Source organism: Babjeviella inositovora (genome assembly GCF_001661335.1).
Source record: "Babjeviella inositovora NRRL Y-12698 unplaced genomic scaffold BABINscaffold_4, whole genome shotgun sequence".
Lineage (NCBI taxonomy): Eukaryota > Fungi > Ascomycota > Pichiomycetes > Serinales > Babjeviella > Babjeviella inositovora.
In genome coordinates, this window is record NW_017566841.1 from 907,236 (window position 1) to 929,065 (window position 21,830).

The 21,830-nt window shown below is 46.5% G+C and overlaps 14 protein-coding genes across 14 annotated transcripts; 4 read left to right on the forward strand and 10 right to left on the reverse strand.

Moving 5' to 3' along the window:
• Nucleotides 1–1,203: 1,203 nt before the first annotated feature.
• On the forward strand, nt 1,204–2,072 carry IDI1 (isopentenyl-diphosphate delta-isomerase). Its single transcript, XM_019128624.1, has one exon. It carries the CDS (start codon nt 1,213–1,215, stop codon nt 2,008–2,010), a length of 798 nt encoding a protein of 265 aa, XP_018986191.1. The 5' UTR covers nt 1,204–1,212; the 3' UTR covers nt 2,011–2,072.
• Nucleotides 2,048–2,338, reverse strand: BABINDRAFT_128159 (uncharacterized protein). The gene has a single exon (XM_019127010.1). The coding sequence runs from the start codon at nt 2,256–2,258 to the stop codon at nt 2,085–2,087; it is 174 nt and encodes a 57-aa protein (XP_018986192.1). The 5' UTR covers nt 2,259–2,338; the 3' UTR covers nt 2,048–2,084.
• A 43-nt stretch (nt 2,339–2,381) lies between these two features.
• On the reverse strand, nt 2,382–3,482 carry BABINDRAFT_61055 (putative tRNA acetyltransferase). Its single transcript, XM_019132358.1, has one exon. It carries the CDS (start codon nt 3,451–3,453, stop codon nt 2,557–2,559), a length of 897 nt encoding a protein of 298 aa, XP_018986193.1. The 5' UTR covers nt 3,454–3,482; the 3' UTR covers nt 2,382–2,556.
• A 129-nt stretch (nt 3,483–3,611) lies between these two features.
• On the reverse strand, nt 3,612–5,171 carry BABINDRAFT_161061 (Elongator subunit). Its single transcript, XM_019128625.1, has one exon. It carries the CDS (start codon nt 5,110–5,112, stop codon nt 3,796–3,798), a length of 1,317 nt encoding a protein of 438 aa, XP_018986194.1. The 5' UTR covers nt 5,113–5,171; the 3' UTR covers nt 3,612–3,795.
• Nucleotides 5,172–5,575: 404 nt separating this feature from the next.
• On the forward strand, nt 5,576–6,184 carry BABINDRAFT_20651 (uncharacterized protein; the record flags this gene model as incomplete). Its single annotated transcript, XM_019131250.2, has 1 exon — nt 5,576–6,184. A coding segment is annotated over one exon (609 nt), but the record flags the coding sequence as incomplete, so codon positions are not given.
• Nucleotides 6,185–6,460: 276 nt separating this feature from the next.
• Nucleotides 6,461–7,317, reverse strand: BABINDRAFT_161062 (ureidoglycolate hydrolase). Its single transcript, XM_019128626.1, has one exon. It carries the CDS (start codon nt 7,302–7,304, stop codon nt 6,636–6,638), a length of 669 nt encoding a protein of 222 aa, XP_018986196.1. The 5' UTR covers nt 7,305–7,317; the 3' UTR covers nt 6,461–6,635.
• Nucleotides 7,318–8,523: 1,206 nt separating this feature from the next.
• BABINDRAFT_161063 (uncharacterized protein) lies at nt 8,524–9,013 on the reverse strand. The gene has a single exon (XM_019128627.1). The coding sequence runs from the start codon at nt 8,993–8,995 to the stop codon at nt 8,810–8,812; it is 186 nt and encodes a 61-aa protein (XP_018986197.1). The 5' UTR covers nt 8,996–9,013; the 3' UTR covers nt 8,524–8,809.
• Nucleotides 9,014–9,244: 231 nt separating this feature from the next.
• Nucleotides 9,245–10,773, forward strand: ERV29 (Erv29p). The gene has a single exon (XM_019128628.1). The coding sequence runs from the start codon at nt 9,618–9,620 to the stop codon at nt 10,569–10,571; it is 954 nt and encodes a 317-aa protein (XP_018986198.1). The 5' UTR covers nt 9,245–9,617; the 3' UTR covers nt 10,572–10,773.
• A 531-nt stretch (nt 10,774–11,304) lies between these two features.
• BABINDRAFT_161065 (uncharacterized protein) lies at nt 11,305–11,788 on the reverse strand. The gene has a single exon (XM_019128629.1). It carries the CDS (start codon nt 11,741–11,743, stop codon nt 11,309–11,311), a length of 435 nt encoding a protein of 144 aa, XP_018986199.1. The 5' UTR covers nt 11,744–11,788; the 3' UTR covers nt 11,305–11,308.
• A 554-nt stretch (nt 11,789–12,342) lies between these two features.
• Nucleotides 12,343–13,938, reverse strand: ZUO1 (zuotin). Its single transcript, XM_019132137.1, has one exon. The coding sequence runs from the start codon at nt 13,897–13,899 to the stop codon at nt 12,601–12,603; it is 1,299 nt and encodes a 432-aa protein (XP_018986200.1). The 5' UTR covers nt 13,900–13,938; the 3' UTR covers nt 12,343–12,600.
• A 627-nt stretch (nt 13,939–14,565) lies between these two features.
• BABINDRAFT_161066 (Elongator subunit) lies at nt 14,566–15,545 on the forward strand. Its single transcript, XM_019128630.1, has one exon. It carries the CDS (start codon nt 14,632–14,634, stop codon nt 15,520–15,522), a length of 891 nt encoding a protein of 296 aa, XP_018986201.1. The 5' UTR covers nt 14,566–14,631; the 3' UTR covers nt 15,523–15,545.
• Nucleotides 15,546–15,886: 341 nt separating this feature from the next.
• Nucleotides 15,887–16,669, reverse strand: BABINDRAFT_161067 (uncharacterized protein). Its single transcript, XM_019128631.1, has one exon. The coding sequence runs from the start codon at nt 16,558–16,560 to the stop codon at nt 15,964–15,966; it is 597 nt and encodes a 198-aa protein (XP_018986202.1). The 5' UTR covers nt 16,561–16,669; the 3' UTR covers nt 15,887–15,963.
• A 494-nt stretch (nt 16,670–17,163) lies between these two features.
• Nucleotides 17,164–18,351, reverse strand: BGL2 (glucan 1,3-beta-glucosidase). Its single transcript, XM_019128632.1, has 2 exons — nt 18,287–18,351; nt 17,164–18,223 (listed from the first exon to the last, which is right to left on the reverse strand). Exons 1-2 carry the CDS (start codon nt 18,293–18,295, stop codon nt 17,363–17,365), a joined length of 870 nt encoding a protein of 289 aa, XP_018986203.1. The 5' UTR covers nt 18,296–18,351; the 3' UTR covers nt 17,164–17,362.
• Nucleotides 18,352–18,982: 631 nt separating this feature from the next.
• On the reverse strand, nt 18,983–21,422 carry FZO1 (mitofusin; the record flags this gene model as incomplete). Its single annotated transcript, XM_019128633.1, has 1 exon — nt 18,983–21,422. A coding segment is annotated over exon 1 (2,165 nt), but the record flags the coding sequence as incomplete, so codon positions are not given.
• Nucleotides 21,423–21,830: the final 408 nt, after the last annotated feature.

The following is a 21,830-nucleotide window of genomic DNA, read 5'->3' on the forward strand; positions in this document are numbered from 1 at the left end:
AATCTGGACGATGGTTGGAATATGCTAGGGCAAGATTAATAGAAAAATGATTTATTACGATAGTATCGAAGTTAAAACAGCCGGTCTTTATAGTAAAAATTTAGCTGAGAAAGATGGAAGACGTGCATGAAAGAACGAGCTCGACATCATCCCCACCGAACTTGTCGTTTTCCAGGTGAGGCTTTATTTCGAAGCCGGAGTATAATGTCGGTATACGCCCGGAGCTAAAAAAAAAATAGATACCAAATCCTTAAGTGGAAGACCTGAAACAGTAAATGGTGGGTTCTAGCGGGTTCGCGCGTTATTTAAGATGACCGTGAGAAACGTGTCTACAATCATTGAGTATTTGGCCACAAGACGTGGAAGTCATCATGAGTTTCACGTTTAAGGATCTGGTTCCCTATTACCGGCAATAAAGGCGGTTGGGATCCGAGTATCGGTGGTTAGTTCTTAATGTTAGTCGACGTGCTTAATCAAGTGGGTGTAGGGTGACAGCTATCCAGGGTTTAAATTACGGGGCTTTGAAGCTGCAAGTGTAAGTACCAACTTAGCCTTCAAGTATACTACGTACGTGTATTCTGTGAAAACGGTACAGCTCCCCAGTTGAATCTATACCTTGTTATTCCATTTCATTGTTCCAAGTCGGTGGTGCCAGTAGTATGCTGATTATACGACGGGCAGCGATCTATACAGCTAGAGCTACCTTTTTGGCGTTTAGAGAGGGTCGCAAGGGCAGCCACAAGAGGGAGCCATCTATTTGGTCTAATTCTGGTGTCAATCCCAAAATCTATGGGATTTAGAATTATTATCTCAATATTATGTGGTGTACTAAGTATTGCTTTTACTTAGTCATGTTTGTTTGAGTGAGACATCATACACCTCTCCAAGATGTCTAGATACTCACTCAACTATATGGTCATATAGAATGCATCTCGTGCCTTAAATAGTTGCGCGATTTCAGGTTTGTATGATTCACAACAGGAACCAAAAACCTCCATTATTCACTCTCAGGAGCTTGTCGTAAGATCTAGACCATCAAAAGACAAGTATATTTGCTAATTATACTCCAAGTTTATGCCGTTTGTACAGCCACTATATGCGCTAGAAGCTCATGCTAATATTTCTCCTTTCAGTCTCCTGCACTGTGCTTTTTTTTCTCGGCATTAAAAAGGTCAACATGACCATCACCAAGTTCTCCTCCTCATCACCACCATGTCTTCCTACGCCAAACTAGTGCAGAGTCTTTCGCCGGAAAAAATTTTGGCCGACTTTCCTGACGTCACCCCGTTGGCCCACACCTCCGGCGCGCCGCGCTCATCCGGGTCGAGCAACGATGCCGTCCTCGCGGGCCACGATGAGGAGCAGATCCGCTTGATGGAGGAGTTGTGCATCGCATGCGACTGGGAAGACAAGCCGGTGGGTGCTGTCACCAAGAAGGCGTGTCATCTCATGGAGAATATTGAGAAGGGCCTTCTTCACAGAGCGTTCTCGGTGTTCTTGTTTAACGACGAGGGGAAACTCTTAATCCAGCAGAGAGCGGACGAAAAAATCACCTTTGCCGGTATGTGGACCAACACCTGCTGCTCTCACCCGTTGGCGATCAAGTCTGAGCTCGGGTATGACTTGGTATCGTCCGTCGCCGGGGCTAAGAACGCCGCTGTCAGAAAATTGGAACACGAGTTGGGGATCCAGGCCACTGACGTGCCGCTCGACTGCTTCCAGTACTTGACAAGAATCCACTACAAGGCGCCGTCCACCGGGTTGTGGGGCGAGCATGAGGTGGACTACATCTTGATCGCCAAAGCCAACGCAAAGGTCGAAGCGAACTTCAACGAAATCAAGGACCACAAGTACGTGACCGCTGGGGAGTTGAAAGCCATGTTTGTGGATCCAGAGTTAGTCTTTACCCCGTGGTTCAAGTTGATCTGTGAGTCCTACCTCTTTAAGTGGTGGGACAACTTGGACAACCTCACGCAGTTTGAGGACAATAAGATCAACAGAATGTTGTAATCCTGTTTACCAAATTCCCAGGACCATCAAATACCAGTTCTATTTATAAGAAAATTAATGGCTAAATGATGTAGTTACATATTTTCTAGGACCGTATCGTAAACGCATAGGAGTGCCCCTGGATTAGCATATCTTGGTGCATATAGAGTAGTGTATGTCGGACAGGTATACTTTGGCAAATCGTCGGTATTTAGCTTGTGAACTCTCTCGGAAAGAGATAAAGTTAGATAGCTTGTATTTGTACACATTAGTCGTAGCTAATGGATACAAATAACAATAATCTAAGCTATTCTCTGCTTGACGTTATTCAGCAGCGCATTAAGGTGGACATCAGACAAAAGTACGCCTTGAAATTTAATGAGATACAACAACATCCGTATTGGTATATTTGAGTGCTATAGCTTCCATTTTCTGTCACTAAATTTTATCCATGGTTGCCAAGACTCAAATTTCTAAAGTTTGCTTTTATTTTAGATGCCAATTCATAGAGCCCTATGCATACCCCCATTACATATAACAGTTGACATATATTAGCTGTTCCCACGCTTATTTCACCTCCTGGGTTTCTTGCTTGGCCTCTTCTGGAGCCTTTTCCTTGACTTCGTCATCCTTTTTAACTTCCTCCGTGGCTCCTCCTTCGTTCGCAGCCCTGACTCTAGACGTACTATCTTCGGCGTTCTTCTGGCTCTTCTCGAAGATCTGCTGCAAGTTGTATTTCTCATACTTGTTATAGTTGTTCACCACACTCATCCCAATGTTACTCTTAAATGCCTCGACTAAAATAAGCTTGTCAAAGTTCTTCAAGTCCACCACGTGGCCGTGGTCTCTGCCAACAGACTCGGCAATGGATCTGATAATCGCATCCTTCTCCAAGGAGTCAAAGTTTCTTCTGTGGACCTGTATAGCATAGCGAACCGGTTCCTGGCCCTCAGGCTTGTGGAAATGTGGGGCTAAAACCCGCGCGGAGAGCTTCTTCAACTCCGAGGCCGTAGGTGTCACGGAAAATGTCACGGGAGACAATCTCTGGGTGTAGCGGGTGACCTTTCGGCTCTTCTCCCAGAGCTCAGAAACAAATTTTTCAACCAACTCCTCCGGCGCAATCGGTTTTCTGGTCTTGATGAAGATGACACACTCGCAGCCCAATTCAATTGGTTTCAACAACTCCTTGTTGGTATCCTTAGTGGCCTTCATCTCGCTGAGTTCCTTGTTGATCTGGTCTTCGATGGACAAATCTTCCTCCTCTTCCTCTTCCTCGAGGTTGTCCAAATCATACATCTCAGCAACCTTGTCGGAAAGCAAGTTCATCAACTCCTTGCGGGCGTTCTGCTCACGGCCTTTGACACACGTGGCGTAGATCCCGGAGGTGGCTGGTTCCACGATCCCTCCTTGCTTGTATTTCTTCTTGGAGTTCCCCTCCTTGGCACTAGCCTGTCTCTTAGCCATGTTAGTGTAGTAGTGGTTGGTTGATGACCTTGTGTGTTAAATTGGACAAAACTTTTCATAGAAATATGACTCAATGCAGGAGACACACCAAGAGGTAGCTTTTTGAATATGGAAATGAACCAAAGCTAAAAATAATAATTCGTCTCTGAATAGAATGTAATATTTATAAAGATATTTTAAAACTTGAGCAATTGCTACGCACAGTACAGTTAGTGTTATGGTTCAAGCACAGGCATTGTGTATAGCCGTTACCAGAAATGAGCCTTTATTTAAAATCCAGCCAACTTTTAGTCAGAAAGAGGCTTCAGTCTAAAAACGTCACATGCCCCCCGTATCGTACAGCTAAAAATCAATATTCTTGGTGGTCTGATGGCCGTGTTCACCCTCAGGCTCACCCTCATCCTCTACGGGAATTCCCCACGCCTCAATCTCAAACTTTTTCTTCCCGTTTTTGAAAGCAAACTCGTTCAATCTGATATCCATGACACCGCGTTCGCTCAACACTGGGAGCTTGTAGATATTGACCAAGCCGTGCTGGATCTTTGTGGGGTCGTTCTTGTACGTTCTCTCGATCAACGCGGCTATTTCCTGGTTAAATGGCAGCAAATGGATCACCGCGTCGTGCAAGTTCTCTAAAAGCACAGTCGTGGAGCTATGCTTCGGATAGAGATCAAGTGCAAGTGACGAAACTACTGAAAGGTTCCCCGGGTACTTTCTTAACAATGCGCGGAGCTGGTGCACAAAAGGAAGGATCTCCATCGAGGACGAAAAGTGTGGTGGGTACAAGGTCGGGCTGAGCAAATTCGGCACCACCACGCGGATGATCTTGGTAGGTACTCTGGAAAGGTTCTGCCTGATTACACCTTCAATCTGTTCAGCCACGCCGAGGAACAGCGTCCCAGTGACGGGGATGTATGAAATTTCGTTACTGCTCGGTGTTGGGATCAATCTGGAGGTAATGTCGAACTGATTGTTATAGTCTGGATATGTGGTATTTTCGCTGGATCCTGAACTCTTTTTGTCGTTAAGGCCGTATCTCCACGCAATCTTCAAGTCACGCGCCGCAGCAGCGCTACCCGTGCCTGGTGCAGGCGCGTCCGTCAAGTTGGACACACTGAGCTTCGATTCGTGCTCCAAGACTTTGGCTTTCTTGATATCCTTCCTGCTACCCTTGTACAAGCCCGGTAACTGTTTTCCCCAATCGCTTTGCTGGCCCACGACGATCACGTGGGTGTTGGGAGGTGCGGCCTTCGTGGCATCCAACCGGTTGTGCATGATCCCCTGCGCCGCGTACACTCTAAGCAACACGGAAGCAAAGTCAGTCGTTCCGCTTTCCTCTAAAAGAAGAGATGTCCCTAACGGTAAGCCCTGGTGGAGCAAAATCTTGTCCAAGTCGTTGGTCCCCGTGGAAACGGTAGGTTGGGATGTCACAGTGGACGGTCTGACGCCCGGATGTACCACCTCCGGAGTAGGTGTGAACATTTGAGAACGCTGAAACGGCGGTACTCTGGAAACAGGAACGCCTCTTGTCATTGGTTCGCCTCTTGGACTCTGAGCGGAAATCGGCTGTGGCAGGCCCCTAATACCGCGTTGGATCCCTCCCGTGGGGATTGGTTGGCCTGGAGCCCCAATAACATCACTCCTCTTTCTAAAAGACATTTGTGGTTGCTAAAGAAATGATGACTGAATCTTAAGCCGAATAAGGTGTCAGATAAGTTGCTATAGTATCCCAGTACTTCCTTGGCTCTATGACGGAAAAATTTAAACCCCATATCCGGTATATACCTCACCAGAAAATTTGTCACGTTTGTCCGGCATACTACCTCATCACGGCTGGTATTTATATCCGGTATATAGCAAAAACAATTGTCGTGTGTTTACCTTTTGGTCTATACACGCCTTCTCAAAGGGGAACAACTCCCCCCACATGTCTGACTTGCTCTGATGACCTATTTGTATCTGGATGCAAAACTACTTGAGAGACAGTCTACAACACAGCCAATTATATATCTATCCAGTACCAACTATTACAATGCCGGAACCCCATGGGATCTTAAAAAACAACCACGAAGTCTTGGACTCGCTGCCAGACGCTTCGACCGGCGCTACCACGCCAGCCTCGGACTCACTTTCGCAGATTAACCGCAAACAGGTTTTGGAGAATACAATGTTGAACGCCCAGTTGTTTAGTGAAAACTCCAAGGGCCAGGAGATCAGGGAAAAGTTGAAGCAGAAGAAATTGGAGTTGCAACAGACTGGGGCTAAGAAGTCCTGCGCGGGCGATGAGAATCTCTTGCTGGGCGAGGCCACTGAAACCGATGAGTTGAAATGGGACGAAGCCAATTTGTACTTGAATGAACAAAACAAATCTGCCACAATGAAGATTGACGAGCCTAAGACGCCATATACTGGCGGTGTGGATCCTAACGGTGAGTACTACCAGGAGGACGATGATGAGGAAGACACCAAAACTGCTGCTTTGGGCATCCCAAGTTTTTCTTTAGGTGAATCCGAATTTCACGAAGACGATGAGGTCAACAGACAGAGCATCAATGGTGGCAGCATCATCCCAGGTGAGCAAGAGGCGGAAGAAGAGGAGGAGGAAGAGGAGGATGAACCACAGTTGTCTGCCGAAGAGAAGCACAGACGCTTCGAGGAAATGAGAAAGAAACACTACCATTTGAAGGGCGAGGCACTCCACAAGATTCTGGTGGAGGTGGACGACGAGTAGTATGCAATACCTATGAATAAATAATTGTGAATCTGTGATAAGGAATGAGAAAAGTGTGTAGATGGTTTTTCCCGTTCTTTTTATGAAATTCTATTTTCAAGGAGTGCAGACTTCCTAGCACTGCTCATGCAGATTGTAAAAAGGCTCCAGTTGCATGCTACCCTCTGTTTGGATTACATGTGACATATATTTCTCCGTGAACCTTAGAAAAATGGGTGTCACTTAATGAATGGAACACATCTAACGTTGTTAAAGTCTAGATAAATAGGGCGTACACGATAAATTAGTATAACAGATTCTGAATGGTTGAAATCCTAAGCTCAGAACGCTACTTAATTATGTATATACCATTGTCGTTTGCGGCAAGATGTGTATTATGTCATTTGCTAAGCACTCAATCTACGTGTGGAAAATTCTAATCACAAGCCAATATGTGTCCAGCTAAAATATCTTAAAGACACAGTGGTCTGGACTTGCTTTCAAACTCGATGGTGTACCCCGGGTTCTCAAAGTAGCACTCCTGGCAGTCCTCGTCCTCCACCCCGTTCTCATGAATCAACACTCCAAAATCTGTATGGGTCTCTCCTAAGGCAACCATGGGAGCGTGCCACGTGCCCATTCCATAGGTCACAGCCTGGTCCCCCCGTACAATAAACGCCTCCACGGTCTCCGGGTCCGGCAAGCGCTGGCCGGTGGAAACATCCGTCCTGGCCACAATGACTAGATACGCAATCCCTGCAGCCGGACGTCCAAGTGGTAAGAACGTCTGGGTGCTGAACGGGTGTCTCTCAAGGACTTTACAGGTGTATCTGCCGGAAGTGGAGCTCTTAAAGTCGATCAAGTGGTTAGGTGGAGAACAGCGGAAGATGTTCCAGTTAGCTGTAGCAGGCGCTCCCAGCGGACACTGGGCATAATTATTGGCAATGTGGGATACTTTATGGAGCTTTATAGCTGTCCCGTAGTTGGCCAGACTCGAGCCCTGGCCCTTGCTGTTCCTGGCGGCAATTTCGATCTGTTCGTTAGCAGAGAGGAGGGACCCATACAGGGCAAAGTTCTCTGGGGTGATCGGTTTAGCTGTGATCACTGCGATCTTTGAAACGTCAAATGTTGATAAAACCATTGGAAGTAAGGCCTCTGTGGTGAAAATCTTAACAAGTGGATTGCTGAGAGATATTGAATGAAAGAGGTTAAAAAAACTGGGGAAGGGCAGCTATATATACGGCAACGCACGCGCCGCACGTATGCCTCTCGGACAAGAGCGAGATCCGCATCACAGGTCACGTGTATCGTCGCTGAGATAACTCGGGGGTATACATTCGGGCCAGAAAATAGATTTGTGGATCGTGACCTGTATTTTCGGCCGTCGAAGCCATATATTTGGGTTTGAATTTAACAAATATTTTAGGTGGACTGGTATAAATTATTGTACATCTTTCTGGAGTAAACATTAGCGCCATAGCTACCATAGAGAATTAATAAAGCATTTTGTCATAGTTGATGTAAAGTTAGTAAGCTTGGCAACACCAAAAACTCGCATTGAGTGAATTGGTGCAATAGGTTTTGGAACGGGGTGACCATCTAATGCCAGCTTTGCTTGGTTTTCTCACTGTCAGATGTAGATCTGTGTATGTCTTGTAATAGCTCGGTGGTCTGGGGATATACCGTACCAATACTACTAGGCCGCTACATGGATAAAAGATTGATGACGTGGTAGAACTAATATTAAAACCCTGAGATCATAGCCGGGTTGAAAAACAGCACTCGATAATGTCTAGCCAAACGTCTACGACCGTGAGGGTGTTGAAGCATTACTCACAGTTTCCGGGCAACGACTTTTGCTTTTTTTTTCGGTAAATCTGTGAGAAAATCTGGGTATAGTCCCTTAGGCTCGGACTGCAGCGTCCAGAATGGCCGGATACTAGCTGCAGAGCTTCTGCCGAGGCATAAATGTGGCTGCCATTGGTATTGGGATGGCTAATTTTAAGATTTACACGCCAATGATTCAACCTCCTCGGGAGGTATACTCTATGAGCTTAAGACTATCTGCGTAGTAAAGGTGCCATTTGACTAGACGGAAGTCGGAGGCCATTGTTCCCTTACTCCTGATAAGCGGACACCCTGGCATCGTATCCGCCTCAGTATATAAGGCCACCGACTACCCTTTTCTTGTAGATATCTTACATAGGAAGTATTCTCTTTTAGCTAGCTAACAGTATCCACTATTACCTACTAGATATACTACAATCTGGACGTTATCGCTTTGTCTAAACAGTGGCAGGCACTGGCGGCTAGTGCTGTAACGTCACTCTCTTATAGTTACAAGCGATACCGTAGGATCTTGGCTCGGTGATCTAGTAATTAGTAACTAGTAGGTATGGCGCTCATTTGGGGTAATCTGGGGTACCCTCCTTTGTCTTGAGCGCCGTAGTTCGCGGCTCAGTACCACATGTTTCTATTCGCATACAAGTGCGTCCTAAAGCCTCGGGCGGCATGCACAGACACGCACTGCGACTCTTCTCCGGTCCTAGCTCAGTGCACCCTGGGAGCTCTGACCTTGACTGTTCCCAAAACGATACTCTCCACCCCTGATTTCTCTACCCTTTGGCACCTGTTGCAGAAGCCTCTTTAATCCCGTAGGTTTACGGTATCTACTCTGGCGGATGAGATGGCGAGATAGAACCAGTCACTTAGCTGAGACTCCAGGCTGCATGCACCCAAGCCTTTGCAGGCCGAAAACCCGTACCTAAGCCCCTCTGTTATTTCATCGTAGGATAATGAAGATAAGATATTAAAATGAATGTTTTCAGCCATTTTTAAGGCCTGAATAAGGGCCTTGTATGTAATCTAGAAATATGTCGCCATTTGACAAGGGAGCAGTAGTGATACGTGGCATTGCGCCTGACAGCAGACACAGGAATGCCCCATCTGACTGAAACGGGCGATCCGGCACACATGGTAAGGAACAGGTCACCTGTACACTGTTGTGAACACGAAGTAAGTAAAGCTTCAACCACGAAAATGCTACAAATAGACCTCCTGCACTTGCTACTTCAATCGAGCCCCTACTCTAGCTTTGATACTAGTTTTTTTATTTCCTACGCTATCCATTCTTACACGACAGTAAGTACAAATCTTAAATTCTCCTGGATTGTCACTGGAGCAGCCATGCGATCCCGTGGGTTGTCACTGAGGCAGCTAAGACAAAGCTCGGGGTGCCACTTTGAGCAATCAAAACATGAGATACCCAAAGCTATGATGGAAATCATTGGGTAGAATACCAGAATAATCTTGATGTGTAGTCTAGGACTCTTCTCAGGGCAAGCTGGTGATTCGCCCATGGCGAGCTGCTGTCACCACCCCACCGGAACTAACTCTCCGACCGATCCTCATCCTACCCTCCCGACATCTTCTCCGATACTAACCTCCAGATACCATGTCCTTCAGAGGCTCTCCATTCGACCAACCCCAGGCGGGCTTTGACGGCCGCGCCACCCACTCTCCCCAACAGCAGTATTCAGCTGGGTTCGCTGGCTCCGCCGCTCCCGCCTCTGCGCTCGACAATGCTGTGGAAAAGTTTGAAAAGTTTGCAGCAGTGATTGAATCCAAGGTGGACACGTACACCGGCCCAATCAAGCCGTACGTACCATCTATCGCGCGTTTCCTCATTGTCGCAACTTTCTACGAGGATTCCTCGCGTATTGTCACGCAGTGGAAGGACCAGGTTCTTTACTTGAACAACTATAAGGGCATCCCGTGGTTCATTGTGGTCGTTTTCTTGATGCTCAATGTCGTCGTCATGGTTATTGCCTCCACGTTCCTGATCATGCGCAAGCAGGAGAAGTACACCATCCCGGCGCTCGTGGGTGTTATCGTGTCCCAAGGCTTGTTCTACGGCTTGATCTTTGACTATTCTTTCTTGTTGCGTTCGCTCTCGGTCATGGGTGGCTTGTCTATTACCTTTTCTGACTCTATCATCCGTGACAAGCGCTCTTTGGCGATGCCTGGCTTGCCAATGTTGGAGTACAAGGACAACAGAAAGTACTTTTTGCTCGCTGGTCGTTTGATGTTGTTGTTGCTCTTTGTCGGGTTTTTGTTTGCCGGTAAGCTCACCTTCATCCGTTTGTTCTTGAAGCTTGTGGGTGCCATCTGCTGTGTCTCTGTAGCTGTTGGGTACAAGACCAAGTTTGCTGCCATTGGCTTGTGCACCTTGTTATTCTTCTACAACCTCAGTGTCAACCACTACTGGAGCTACGACTACGTTGATGCGACTAGAGATTTGTTGAGATATGAGTACTTCCAGACGTTGTCGATTGTGGGCGGGTTGTTGATTATTGTCAACACCGGTGCGGGCGAGTTCTCCATTGATGAGAAGAAGAAGACATACTAAGCGGCACACTGATGGCTACAGCAGTCGAGAGCCTACCGGCAAAGCCCCCTGGATGGTCATATTAAGAACTCCTTTTTTCTTAGTTTTGTCTCATTTCTGAAATTTCCCGGTCTCCTACACCCTGAATTTGTTTCTACAAATTTCTGCACCTCTATTAATAATCTCGGATCTAGCTATCCCTGTGAGAGGTTTTTTTTTTTTTCATCACTTCGTCCACTATCCTTCTGTCATATTGAATATAATCCATGTCAGCTATAACGGGTGTAAGAAATTTCTATAGGGGAATTTTATTAGAGTGTAATATAATCTGAAACTCTATTTTAATTTTGAATGCGATCTTTTGTCGTAGACAGCTTTATTGTTAAATAATTACTTACACCTGAATCAACTGCAATCCCGTTTGAGTGAAATGCCGCCAATTGTGGATAAGATGTTTGGAGCTTACGAAAGATATCTGTGTATACCTCTGGGTTTAACACGGATGGATTTCATCCACGCTCGCAGTTATACATATGAATGTTGCGCTGTCACTCGGTGTAATACACAATTGGCCGATACGTAATCCTCCTCGGTTCGTCACGGTAACTCCGCTAACTCTGGGTTGTTCATCCAGATTTCGCGTTCCGAAGTCTACTCAACTTTTCTTATCTGTGGTATCTGGCGAGACAGACGCCACGCTTGTCCTTGAATGACCCCTACATATACATGATTTAATATAAATAATGTTAATTTAACGTCTATGGTGCCTCCTTCAACCCATTGACAGTGGCTACGCACCACCGAGTGTGCTCATAGTCACGGAACTCACACAACCAGATGCCCTGCCAGGTTCCGAGACACAATTTCCCGTTGGAAATAGGAATAGTCAAGGTCACGCCGACGATAGTACTCTTAACATGGCCAGGCATGTCATCAGGGCCCTCGTCGGAATGTACGTAAAAATCGCCCTCAGGCACAACTCGATCTAATGAGGAAGACATGTCTTTGCGGACATCGCGGTCCCAGTTCTCATTAAGGGTCAATCCGGCGGACGTGTGCTGGAGGAACAAGGTCAACTGGCCGATAGTATAGGTGCATATCTCAGGCACGTTGGAGAGGACCTCGTCCGTAACAAGGTAGCAGCCGCGAGCTCTCGGTTTGAGTGAAAACTTCTTCTGATCCCAGGAGTTCATGGTAAGTATCTTTAAAAGGGTTGGTTGTGGTAATTGAAGTACTGTGGAGGGGCGTACTTACAGTCCCGGTCCTTGTGGAAGTCGATTTTTCATATCCGGGTGCATGCAGGTTGTAGATAGCGTGTCCGTAGGCTGACTATGAATCACTTGGGATAGGCTGTTTAAGTCATTTCGAAGTTTATTGTATCAAGATTAATGTTTGTTTTGGATATGACATAAATTATAAATTATTTGTGTCCTATTTGCTTTTAACCTCTGGTTATGGCAATTTTAAGGACTCTGTATAAGTCTGTAGTATTGTTGAGGTTGTTTTGAGTTGGTTCGAATACTAACAAGAGGATAACAAGTTTTTGTGGCTGAAATGTAGATTAAATCCACGGGTCAGAAGTAAAATAAAACGAAAAGTGGAAACCAGAAAAGAAACAGCCAACAACTGGCACTTCTGGTGAAGATTCAAATTATTTCGGAACCATATACATATGCTAGTGCTCCTTATCTTCCTCCCCCACACTCTCTTAGCCTTCCACTATTCACCAAAGGTCGCACGTTGCTAAACCCTCTTAACCCTAAATTGTAATATTAGCTTCCTACTCACAATCAATGGTTTTTTCTCCTCCTAGCTCTGTATACTTTTTTAGCATCGGATATCTGGTCTATAAGCTCTAATGGTCTAATCAGCACCTTGCTCCTCTTGTTTCGTTAATATCCCCCCAAACTTAGCTTTAGAATTTAATTGTCGATGCTTACTCAATGCGCCGACCCTTTTTTTCTCTACCGCATCAATAGACAGTTTTGCTCCCCCACTACAAATATTAAGTGTTAATAGAATTCATTCCATGCAGAGGCTTATTATGGGCTTAGGCGGAGAAGAACTTCAAAGAAGAGGCAGCAACCTTACCTTCGGAAACCAACTTTGCGGCAATTCCCTGCAAAGTGGTCTTGACAGTGTCGGCAGAGGCACCAGTAACCTTACTGGCAACCTCACCCAAGGTGGCATCGTCAAAAGAGTCAATCATGATGTCAATTTCGGCATCGATCGACTCGGAGTCAGCAGCGGCACCGAAGTACTCAGAGTCCTTAGCAGACGCTCTGACGGCTCTCTTGTTCTTCTTCTTGGCGGCCTTGGCAGCTTCCTTGGCCTTCTTGCCACCCTCCTTAGCGATCTTGGCGGCAGCTTCAGCCTCAGCGGCAGCAGCTTCAGCGGCAGCCTTGGCGGCAGCGGCTTCTTCAGCGGCCTTACGGGCACCAGCTTCACGTTCCCACTTTCTGGCAGCCTTTTCAGCCTTTTCAGCATCCTTGAAGTTCTTGATACGTGGGTCCTCGGACTGGGCTCTCTGGATCAACGCAATCAATCTTCTATTGTCCTCGACCTTGTGCTTCTTTCTGGCGGCGATGTTCTTACGCTCGATGTAACGCTTGTGGTCTCTGTTGGCAGAGTCATCTGGCACATCGTCGTCCAAGAACTCGAAGGTTCTCCAAGAGTCAAAGTTGTTCCAGAAGTTGTAGAAGGCATCAACGGTCTTCTTGTCGTCTTCCAAGGTTCCCAACTCAGGAACTGGCTGTTTCTTGGAAAAACGTGCCTCAGAGGCAAATACTGGGGCCCAGGCGGTAAAGAAGTCGTAGGTGGACTTGGCGCTTGGTGGTAAAAGATCCGCAGCCTTGTCAACAGAGTCAAACTGCTGTCTCTTGTTGGAATCCATGATGGTCTCAAACGCCTTCTGAATGATCTTGAAGAAACCATCCTGCTCCAAGGTACCACCAGCAGCAGACTTCTTGTCTGGGTGGTGCATCAAGACCTGCTTACGATGAGCCTTAATGATTTGTGCCTCGGTGGCAAGGTGTCTGTACTTGCTAAGACCCAAGACAGCGTACAAATCAGCGGTCTTCCAGTTACGTGGGTCATGGGACAATAACTCGGCAGACTGTTCGACATCGAAGTCATCTTCATCAATGGCTTCCTCAACGACCTTGACGTTGGTCTCGGCCTCAATTTTCTCGAACTCGGACCAGGTGTGGCCTCTCATGGATCTGGTCGCGTGGGCAAGGAAGTAGCGGCCAACTGGCTCGACTGGACGACGCACTGGCGCAGTGTAGGCGGCAGAAACCTTGAATTGGGATTCAAAACCGGCTGGCAAGGATGGTAAAGTGAAAGACATTTTTGGATGAGGAGTAAGAGAAAATGTATGGTGAATGATTTTGAAGTGGAAAAAAAAATGAAAAATTTCGCGCCAACCAAGGAAGGGTGATTGGTATATACAGGATAAATGAAGGAATGCTGATTAGCGAAGAAGATTTGCATTGGACGTATCGGGTATCCGATATTCCAAGCTGATTTTTCGGTACAGCACTATTGCGACTAAATAAAAGCGCTTTAATATGAATCGATCAACCAGGAAACCTGCAGGGCTGTTGATTACTGCCATATCCTTCCAATAATATTCTAGTCACGTGATACAACGAAAGCATGCGTTTGCTTTCTAAGCATTAATAGTCCGTTCATTCACCGAGATAGTAATTAAGGAAAGCTATTCTAACACTTTTAAACTCTCAGAGTCTCAAATTATCTTAATACTGGTTTCTACCTGAATCATCGACTTTGTCGAGGAATCAAAGCCTTTTTTTTGTCTTGCGGTCATGAAAACCATACATGCATCATATAGATTGGGATCATATTCGCCATAGTGATGGTTATTGAGCCCAGTTACCCCGTAGACCGGTATATTTATAATTTTTTCATAAAGCTGGCTGGATATAAAAGGATATATAATACACCTCTTACCTTTAATTTTTTTTACCTAACCTCTTCTCATCATATCTCCTGCATAAACTGATAGAAAAATTATAACGGCATCAGCTACTCTTCTCTTGCCCACTCTTCCCACCTAAATATGTCCGCTTCCCAGAGACAGGATTTAGCTATATATAGCAATGGGTGCATTATCCCGCCTCTCAATCCAGCATTCAAGTCCCTTAACTTGGTTACATACCAGCAGGGAACCCACCACACGTGGCTCACACAAGCGTTGCTCGAAAACGCGTTGCTTGACACATGTTCGCTCAATTCTGACTCCTCTCAAACCGCCAGAAGCCTCAATAACAGCCGTAACCTTGAGGATGCCAAGGCTCATGTGGTGGTTGTCAGTTTCATGAATGACTTGGCCCACTGGTCCAAGAACTTAAAGAAGTGTAACAACCTCGATGTTACTCCCTCGTCGCCCAACTTCACTTTCCTTGACTGCTTCACAAACTTGTTTAGCAAGTTTATCACGGCACCAACTTCTGCCCAGTCCATCGAGGCCCAGGTGCAGGAGTTGTTTGCGGACGTGACGCAGAAGATCGTGACGGCTGTGCGCGCAAAACCCGCGCATCAACGTCTTATTGTGGTGGTTGAAAACCTCGAGTTTTTGATAGCTGCCACCTGTCTTAGAGCAAACCAGCTTTTGTGCCAGGTCTCAGCGTTGCAGAACATCGCTAGTCACTTGTATGTGGTCACGCAGTTAGCCCCCGAAGCGATCGATGTCTCCACGGTCGCGTCTTCAGCGCATAATCCCGTCTACAAGGCCACCGACTTCCTCGTTAAGATGATTTACCGTGCCCATTTGGTATTACAGGTGCAGCCCTTGGCGACAGGCAGAGCCGACGATGTCACAGGGGTGTTGCGGATTGTCAGAGGCGGTTTGAGTGAGGAAATGAGACTCGTCACAGGTTTGAACGTTGTCGAAAAAGAGTATTTGTATTTGGTAAATAAGGACGGAAACGCAAAGTTATTTTTTAGATAAGCTTTAATTAATGAAGTCATGCATAGAGAAATTTAAATGCGTAATAGGATTTCCCAGGACTATTAATCGTTGAGAATTTAAACATCGTTTGCAAAGTTCTTCTCTATGTGAGAATCATGGGAGTGATCTAGGGAAATTTAACAAAAGGTTCTCCGAATCGCAATATGACTTTTATATGAATTTTAGTCTTGGTATACGCCTTTCAATCTTTCTTCATATGGCAAGTCAAGTGTATAACCTAGACAAGTGAAAGTACTTTTACGGATGAATGAAAATGACCTTCATGTTTTTATAATAGTAAAACCAGCTCCAACCCGCTATATTCTTTAAATTACCGCTTAATTAATACATAGTAAATATCTTGAGATTATTGTATTTTGCTATATCACCTAAGACATGACTTTCAGCATACATTTAACTGCACATCTACACACAAGTACATCACAACCTCTTCAAGCCAGTGCGCTTCTTCTTAGGCTTCACTTTTTTAACCCCTGGCTCCCCAATGATGTTTAATCCATCACCCAAGTCTCGTAACACACCGCCAGCCTCTTTATCTCCCTTTTCTGTGCTACCCTCTACTTCTTTCAAACTATGTACTTTATTCATCAACCTAGCGGTCTTTTCAAACGACTCAAAGTCTTCAAGCAACAATTTTCCTGCGTCCTCGTTCAACGCACTTTCGGGGTTTGGCTCGATTAATAAGCACCGAATAATTGATAGGACATCACAGATACTGATCTCTGTGGACCAGGTCTTCTTCAATGTGTCCACGCACACGTCTCCGGAAGAGTAGTTCACATTAGGGTGGAATATCTTTGTGATGAAAGTGGCACGTGGTGCCGATTGAGGATAATCCGCTGGTAGCTTAAGTGTGAGCTTGTAGTATCCACCATAGTATGGGGTTTCCTCGGGGCCCCTCACATAGACAGATATATCGTGTAGCAACGACCCGGGTCCCTCAGCGGGTAAGACGATGTCAGGCGGTGGAGCTCTGAAGAGGCTCGCTATGTCTTTGGCAATTCTGGCGTTGTTCATGTTGTAGACGCGTATAATGGTTATAGTCTGGCTCCTATCTGGCTCAAAACGGCTTAGCAAAGATCTGGTCCGTACACAGGTGGCCTATTGTAGGACGAGTTAACCTCAGATCAGTTAGCCACTGATTTTAGCCTGATGTCTGAATTGTTTCTCACGTGATAGATGCGTTGTATATTTGTGGTGCAGATGCACTACTAAACGTAAGCTATGCAGAGAAGCATTTCCTGATTGGGAACTGATCTACTATATATGCCCAAATAGTCTATTTGCAAGTTAGATATTACTAATTTAGGTAGTTGGCATAAGAATTTTGGCGGAAGTTTATTTGGACCGCCTCGGACAATAAACTTCGAGAAATCAGGTCTACAAACTCTAGCCGCCAGATAGCTATATATTACGCACCTATCTAAAGGTCGTTGTGGTATCCTACTCTGTCTATATAATGTTGGCGATCTTTCGGCAAATGCCTTTTTTGTAAGCTCTGCGGTCATGGTTGGAATACACGCTTTTCTGCGTACTGGTAACACACGTAGCTACCAACTTTTAGCTGTTCCCCCCAAGCGAAAGGAATCATTTAGAGTAATATCTTAGACTGGACGCTAACATGGGTATGCTTCTATGCTATCGTATGGTTTAAAACATAGAAGGTATTATATTAGACATTTCGTTTAGAGAAAATACCAAGGCATATATTTCTACAAACTTTTCAGGCTCTATGTAAAGCAGTATTCTTTTCCTTTCGCTAATGTATCGGGATATAGGATTTGGACATTATCCTGTTCTCCAGGTGGCCCGGGTGCACTTAGAACTTGCAGTCAAGACTGTACTTAAGAGCACGATTAGAGTCAAAGATACCCCAGTGCTTCTCAACGTCTCCGGTGCCGGACTCCTCTGGCTTCCAAGTCTCATCGAAAGCTTCAAAGACGGCAACATTAACACCCCACGCTCTCATGGCACAGATGGCATCCTGCCAGAAGTTGGCAGCATTGGTGACGGATGGGACAGAAGACTCGAAGTTGGTACCATCGGTTGGCCAACCGGTTTCACCGACAAAAAAGTCGATGTCGGTAGAGCCCTTGGCGGTCTGGATGGTTTGCAACGCCTGCATAATGTCGTCAAAGAAGGAGTAAGACGAGTTAGCGTTGGTCTGCCCCTGCCAGTAAGAGAAGGCATTGGAGTAGATGAAGTCGGCGGCCTGGATAGCTGGGGCGGAAGAACCGTCAACGAGGACATTCCAGGAGTCAACGAAACCAACTGGCATGGAACTGTAAGAGGAACCGCTCTTGTCGTTAACACTCGGCAACAAGTTCTTGACAGTAGAGATGGCGGAAGCCAATTGGGTGGCGGTCAAGTCTCCTCTGTACAAGGCTTCGGAACCAACAGAAATGGCCTTGATGGTCGAGGCAGAGATAGACGGTAAGTAGGCCTTTAAGGCGTTTTGTTCAGCGGTGAAATGAGCATCATCGGTTGGCCAGACACCCAAAATGATCTGGAAACCCTCGGCCTCGGCAACTGGACCCAAGATTTGCAAGGTGTTGCAGTCAGAGACGGCGTAAGTCTTGATGATGTTGGTGTATGGCTTCAAGGCTTCCAAATCAGCGGTGTATTCCTCGGCAGTCTTACAGTTACCTTGGTTGTCCTGAACACCGAGGTTAATACCAAGCTAGTATGGGTTAGTATGCGTTGTCGCACTCCCTCGGGAGAAGGGGCTTGGGGTTTCACTTACTTGACCCATAGCGGAGACAGAGGTGATCGCAGCAGCGACGGTGGTTAAAAGGGATAAAGAAACCATTTTAATGCGTATAGAAATGTGTCAATTATATTATAAGGGGCAAATTGTCTATGGCTTATACGTGAAAGAAAAACGTGAAAGAAAGGAGGTGTGCTATGTCTTACAATGACACAAAGCTCCAGCCTCCAGTATGTATAAACAAGCGCAGTATGCCCAGTACTGCCCAAAGAGAAAAAGAAACGACAGCTGCAACGAATCGGGCCAGACGGCCTGAAGTTTTAAGATCCTGGCGCTATCCGGTACTGAATGTTGTTTGTTTTTCGACGCTTCGCCGTTGCCGTGGCAATTTCTGTGCTCGCTAGCAATACGGCACGTGAATCCGCCGCACCCCAATCCTAATATTATGGCTCTCGCAGCGATGCCTAAGGCTGGGGCCGGGTAAATGTCTATTTATAGCCTCTGGGACACAATTTACTCAAAAGTACATGGATTACGGAAAGAAATTGTGCGTAATTGTGCGTCGTAACCCTAAGGGCTTTCCCAGACTGGGACATTGGTATTTAAACCTCGACTAAAAGTAGTAACGCCACTATATTTAATCCATGTCAACTATGGCAGACCGTACAAGAGGGTCCACTTGACTTGAGCGTGGCTCTCATCTACGGTATACGCACTTTGGAACTCAAGATATCAACTTATATGTGGACGTGTACATCGGTAGCCGCATGCACATTTTCACTAACTCTGCGAATGCACGCTAAAATATTGCCATCGTTTGAAACAAAATATATTAAATTAGGAGACATAAAATATCCTCTGCCGGACCATATATACAAATAGCAGGGGGTAACGAAATCGTTCACGCAAAGGAGTCTTTCCCAGGGATGCTGAGAAATGGACAACTAAATGTGATGACAATTAAATAAAAAATGTAAGTCTGTGCTTATTCAACGCTTTGAATGGCTTCCAAATCGAAGGACTCGACCGTCTTCTTTTCGCGGGTGACCTTTTCCAATAAACCGTGGAAGTATGTGTAGCTGATGTCGGCGTCCTTGACAATCTTGGAGATTTTCTCCTTTTGAATGGTGGTCTTATCGATAGACGTCTGGAAGGCATTCAACACGTCTCGCGTTGGATGGTTTAAGACGGCTCGACACTCCTTGGCGACACGATCCGCATTGTTGTGCGGGTATTCTAAATCAATCACCTGCTGTCTGATCTTTTTAGATACATTTCGCGCAAAGGCGTTTGGCACGTCGTAGACCAAATACCCGACAAAAACCACACCAGACAAGAGTACCACCGGAATGGCAGCGCTTCTGATAAACCTGCCTGACACAAACAGTGACGCACTGACAAACTTGTTCACCATCGAGCCGGCATGTAAGAGCTTTCCGGTGGAGTAAACGGCGGCAATACTGAGCGAGTTCTTCCACAATACGATCTGGTCTTTCTTGGGGATACTCAAGGAGTTGACCGACGGCAAGGTGATGGTGGGAATCTGGAGGCCTAAGGCACTCAAAGAGAGCCCTGTGAGGCCAATGGCATTAAAGAAATGGTCGAACGATGGGTCGAAGAAATCAGTAATGATGATAGTATCATCCAAAGAGCGTCTAATGGTGTCTCTCTTGCGAGTAAACATTAAGTCGTCTCTGAACACCTTCTTTGGCGCGCTTTCACCGCCCAAAGCCTCCGCGCCCATTTCGCCAATCCTCTCGACGGTTTGCGTAGTCTGCTTCTTGGCATAGCTCTCACCAACAGCGACAGACTCCATGATCTTACGGGTAATCTCTTTCTGGGTCTCGTTGGCATAGTCATACAAGTATTGCAACCCATAGTATGGAACTACCGGAGCCTCACCGATATCGTCAAGTGTTTCGAGGATCTTTTGTTTAGTGAACCGGTAAACGTCAGAGGCGGTGTCCTCGGTCAATTTGTTGATTCTTTCGTGTACCTTGACGCTGGATTTGAGCACAGATGCATAGATCGGTGCAATCTTGTTCAACTCCTGGATCATCTCCTCCTTGTCCTGGGCATACATCTTCTCGTTGAGCCTTGCCAACACCTCCAAGTCCTCTAAAAGCTTGAGTAAGTAGTTCTTGGCCGGCGAGAGCTTCGACAACGATCTCTTTTCCAACACAAACTTGCGCAACGATTCCTCCAAGCGGTCAAAGTCGGGGTTCGGCTCATGGTCATCCCCTTCGGGAGGGCCATCATCCCCTTCAGGAACCCCCTCTAGGGCCTGGGTGGAACTCACAAAGTGCACAAAGTCGCTGGCGTCCTTGTGGGTCGCGGGAGACAAGTCGTGCACCTGGTCCATGATGCGCCGCACACACCTTTCCTTGTTTTTGATGTTGTCAAAACGGTTCACTACGATGAAGATAAGGTTCTTTTCGTTGGCCGCAGCCGCAATGAACTCGCGCGCCGACAAGGTGAAGTGGTTTTCCGCGTTCACCACGAACACTACCAAGTCGATCTCCTCCTGTCTGGAGAACACTTCCGTGGTCTGGTACGAGTCCATATTCAAGCCAGGAGCATCGATGAGCTGGATGTCGATCGTACCGTTGTGTAGCAAGCTCTGGTCGGCTGCCCTTCTGTCCTTGACGTACACCTTTAAAATGGAAAACTTGTCGCATTCGCCCACTAACTCCTCCAAGTCCGCCAACTGGAATACCTGGTAGGTTGTCTCATCACCTCTGGCGTATTGCACTCCCACAGGTACCGCGTGCACCTCTTCGATGCCGCTATTGTCTGAGGCGTCCGCCACTTCACAAAACACGCTGGTGCATGGCTGCTGGTCTTCGGGCAAAACTCGTCTTTTAAGAAGTGCATTGCAGAACGTGGACTTGCCAGCGTTCAAATCGCCGGTTACAAAGACCTTGGAGGTGGTATCATCAATCCGTTCCCGCAAAGACAAAAGGTGCTTAACCAGCTGGTTCATGCGTTCCTCCAACAACGAGGCTATTGCTTGTTTGTCCAATGTCGCGAGCATGTCGCGAGCATGGCCCATTTTAAGATTCAAGGTCAAAACCTTGAACGAAGGGGCTTCTTCCAAGTCGTCCTCTGACACCTTGCCCTTGACAACCCCATTCGGCGATTTCTTGCGCAACATTGCAAGGTGCGCTTTTTTGCTGCTCAAAAGCGAGTTCAACGTCTCGTCCTCGACATGCGCTGGATAGAACACGGGTCTCTCCAGGTTCTCCGCCTTCAACTCGTGCAATAACTGGATGGTGGCGGTGATGGAGCGATTCAACGCCACACGGTTGTTGTTGTAGTGCAACTGTTGCATCGATGCCTTGAGCTGTTTGCTCTGAGTGCTCAGCGGGTTCAAAGCTTTGGAGGAGCCGACCATGTGGCCTGCGAGTTCGCCATCGTACAAGGTAGGCGCGTCGAAGCCACTGTCCGGGACGTACGTGACCTGGGATGGGTTGAATTTGCCATTTTCACCGTCCACAAGCGTCTCCTCATCAAAATTGACCTGGGTGTTTAGTTGTTTGAGGTACTCGTCACTCATGGCATGGGTTGTTTAATGAGAGTA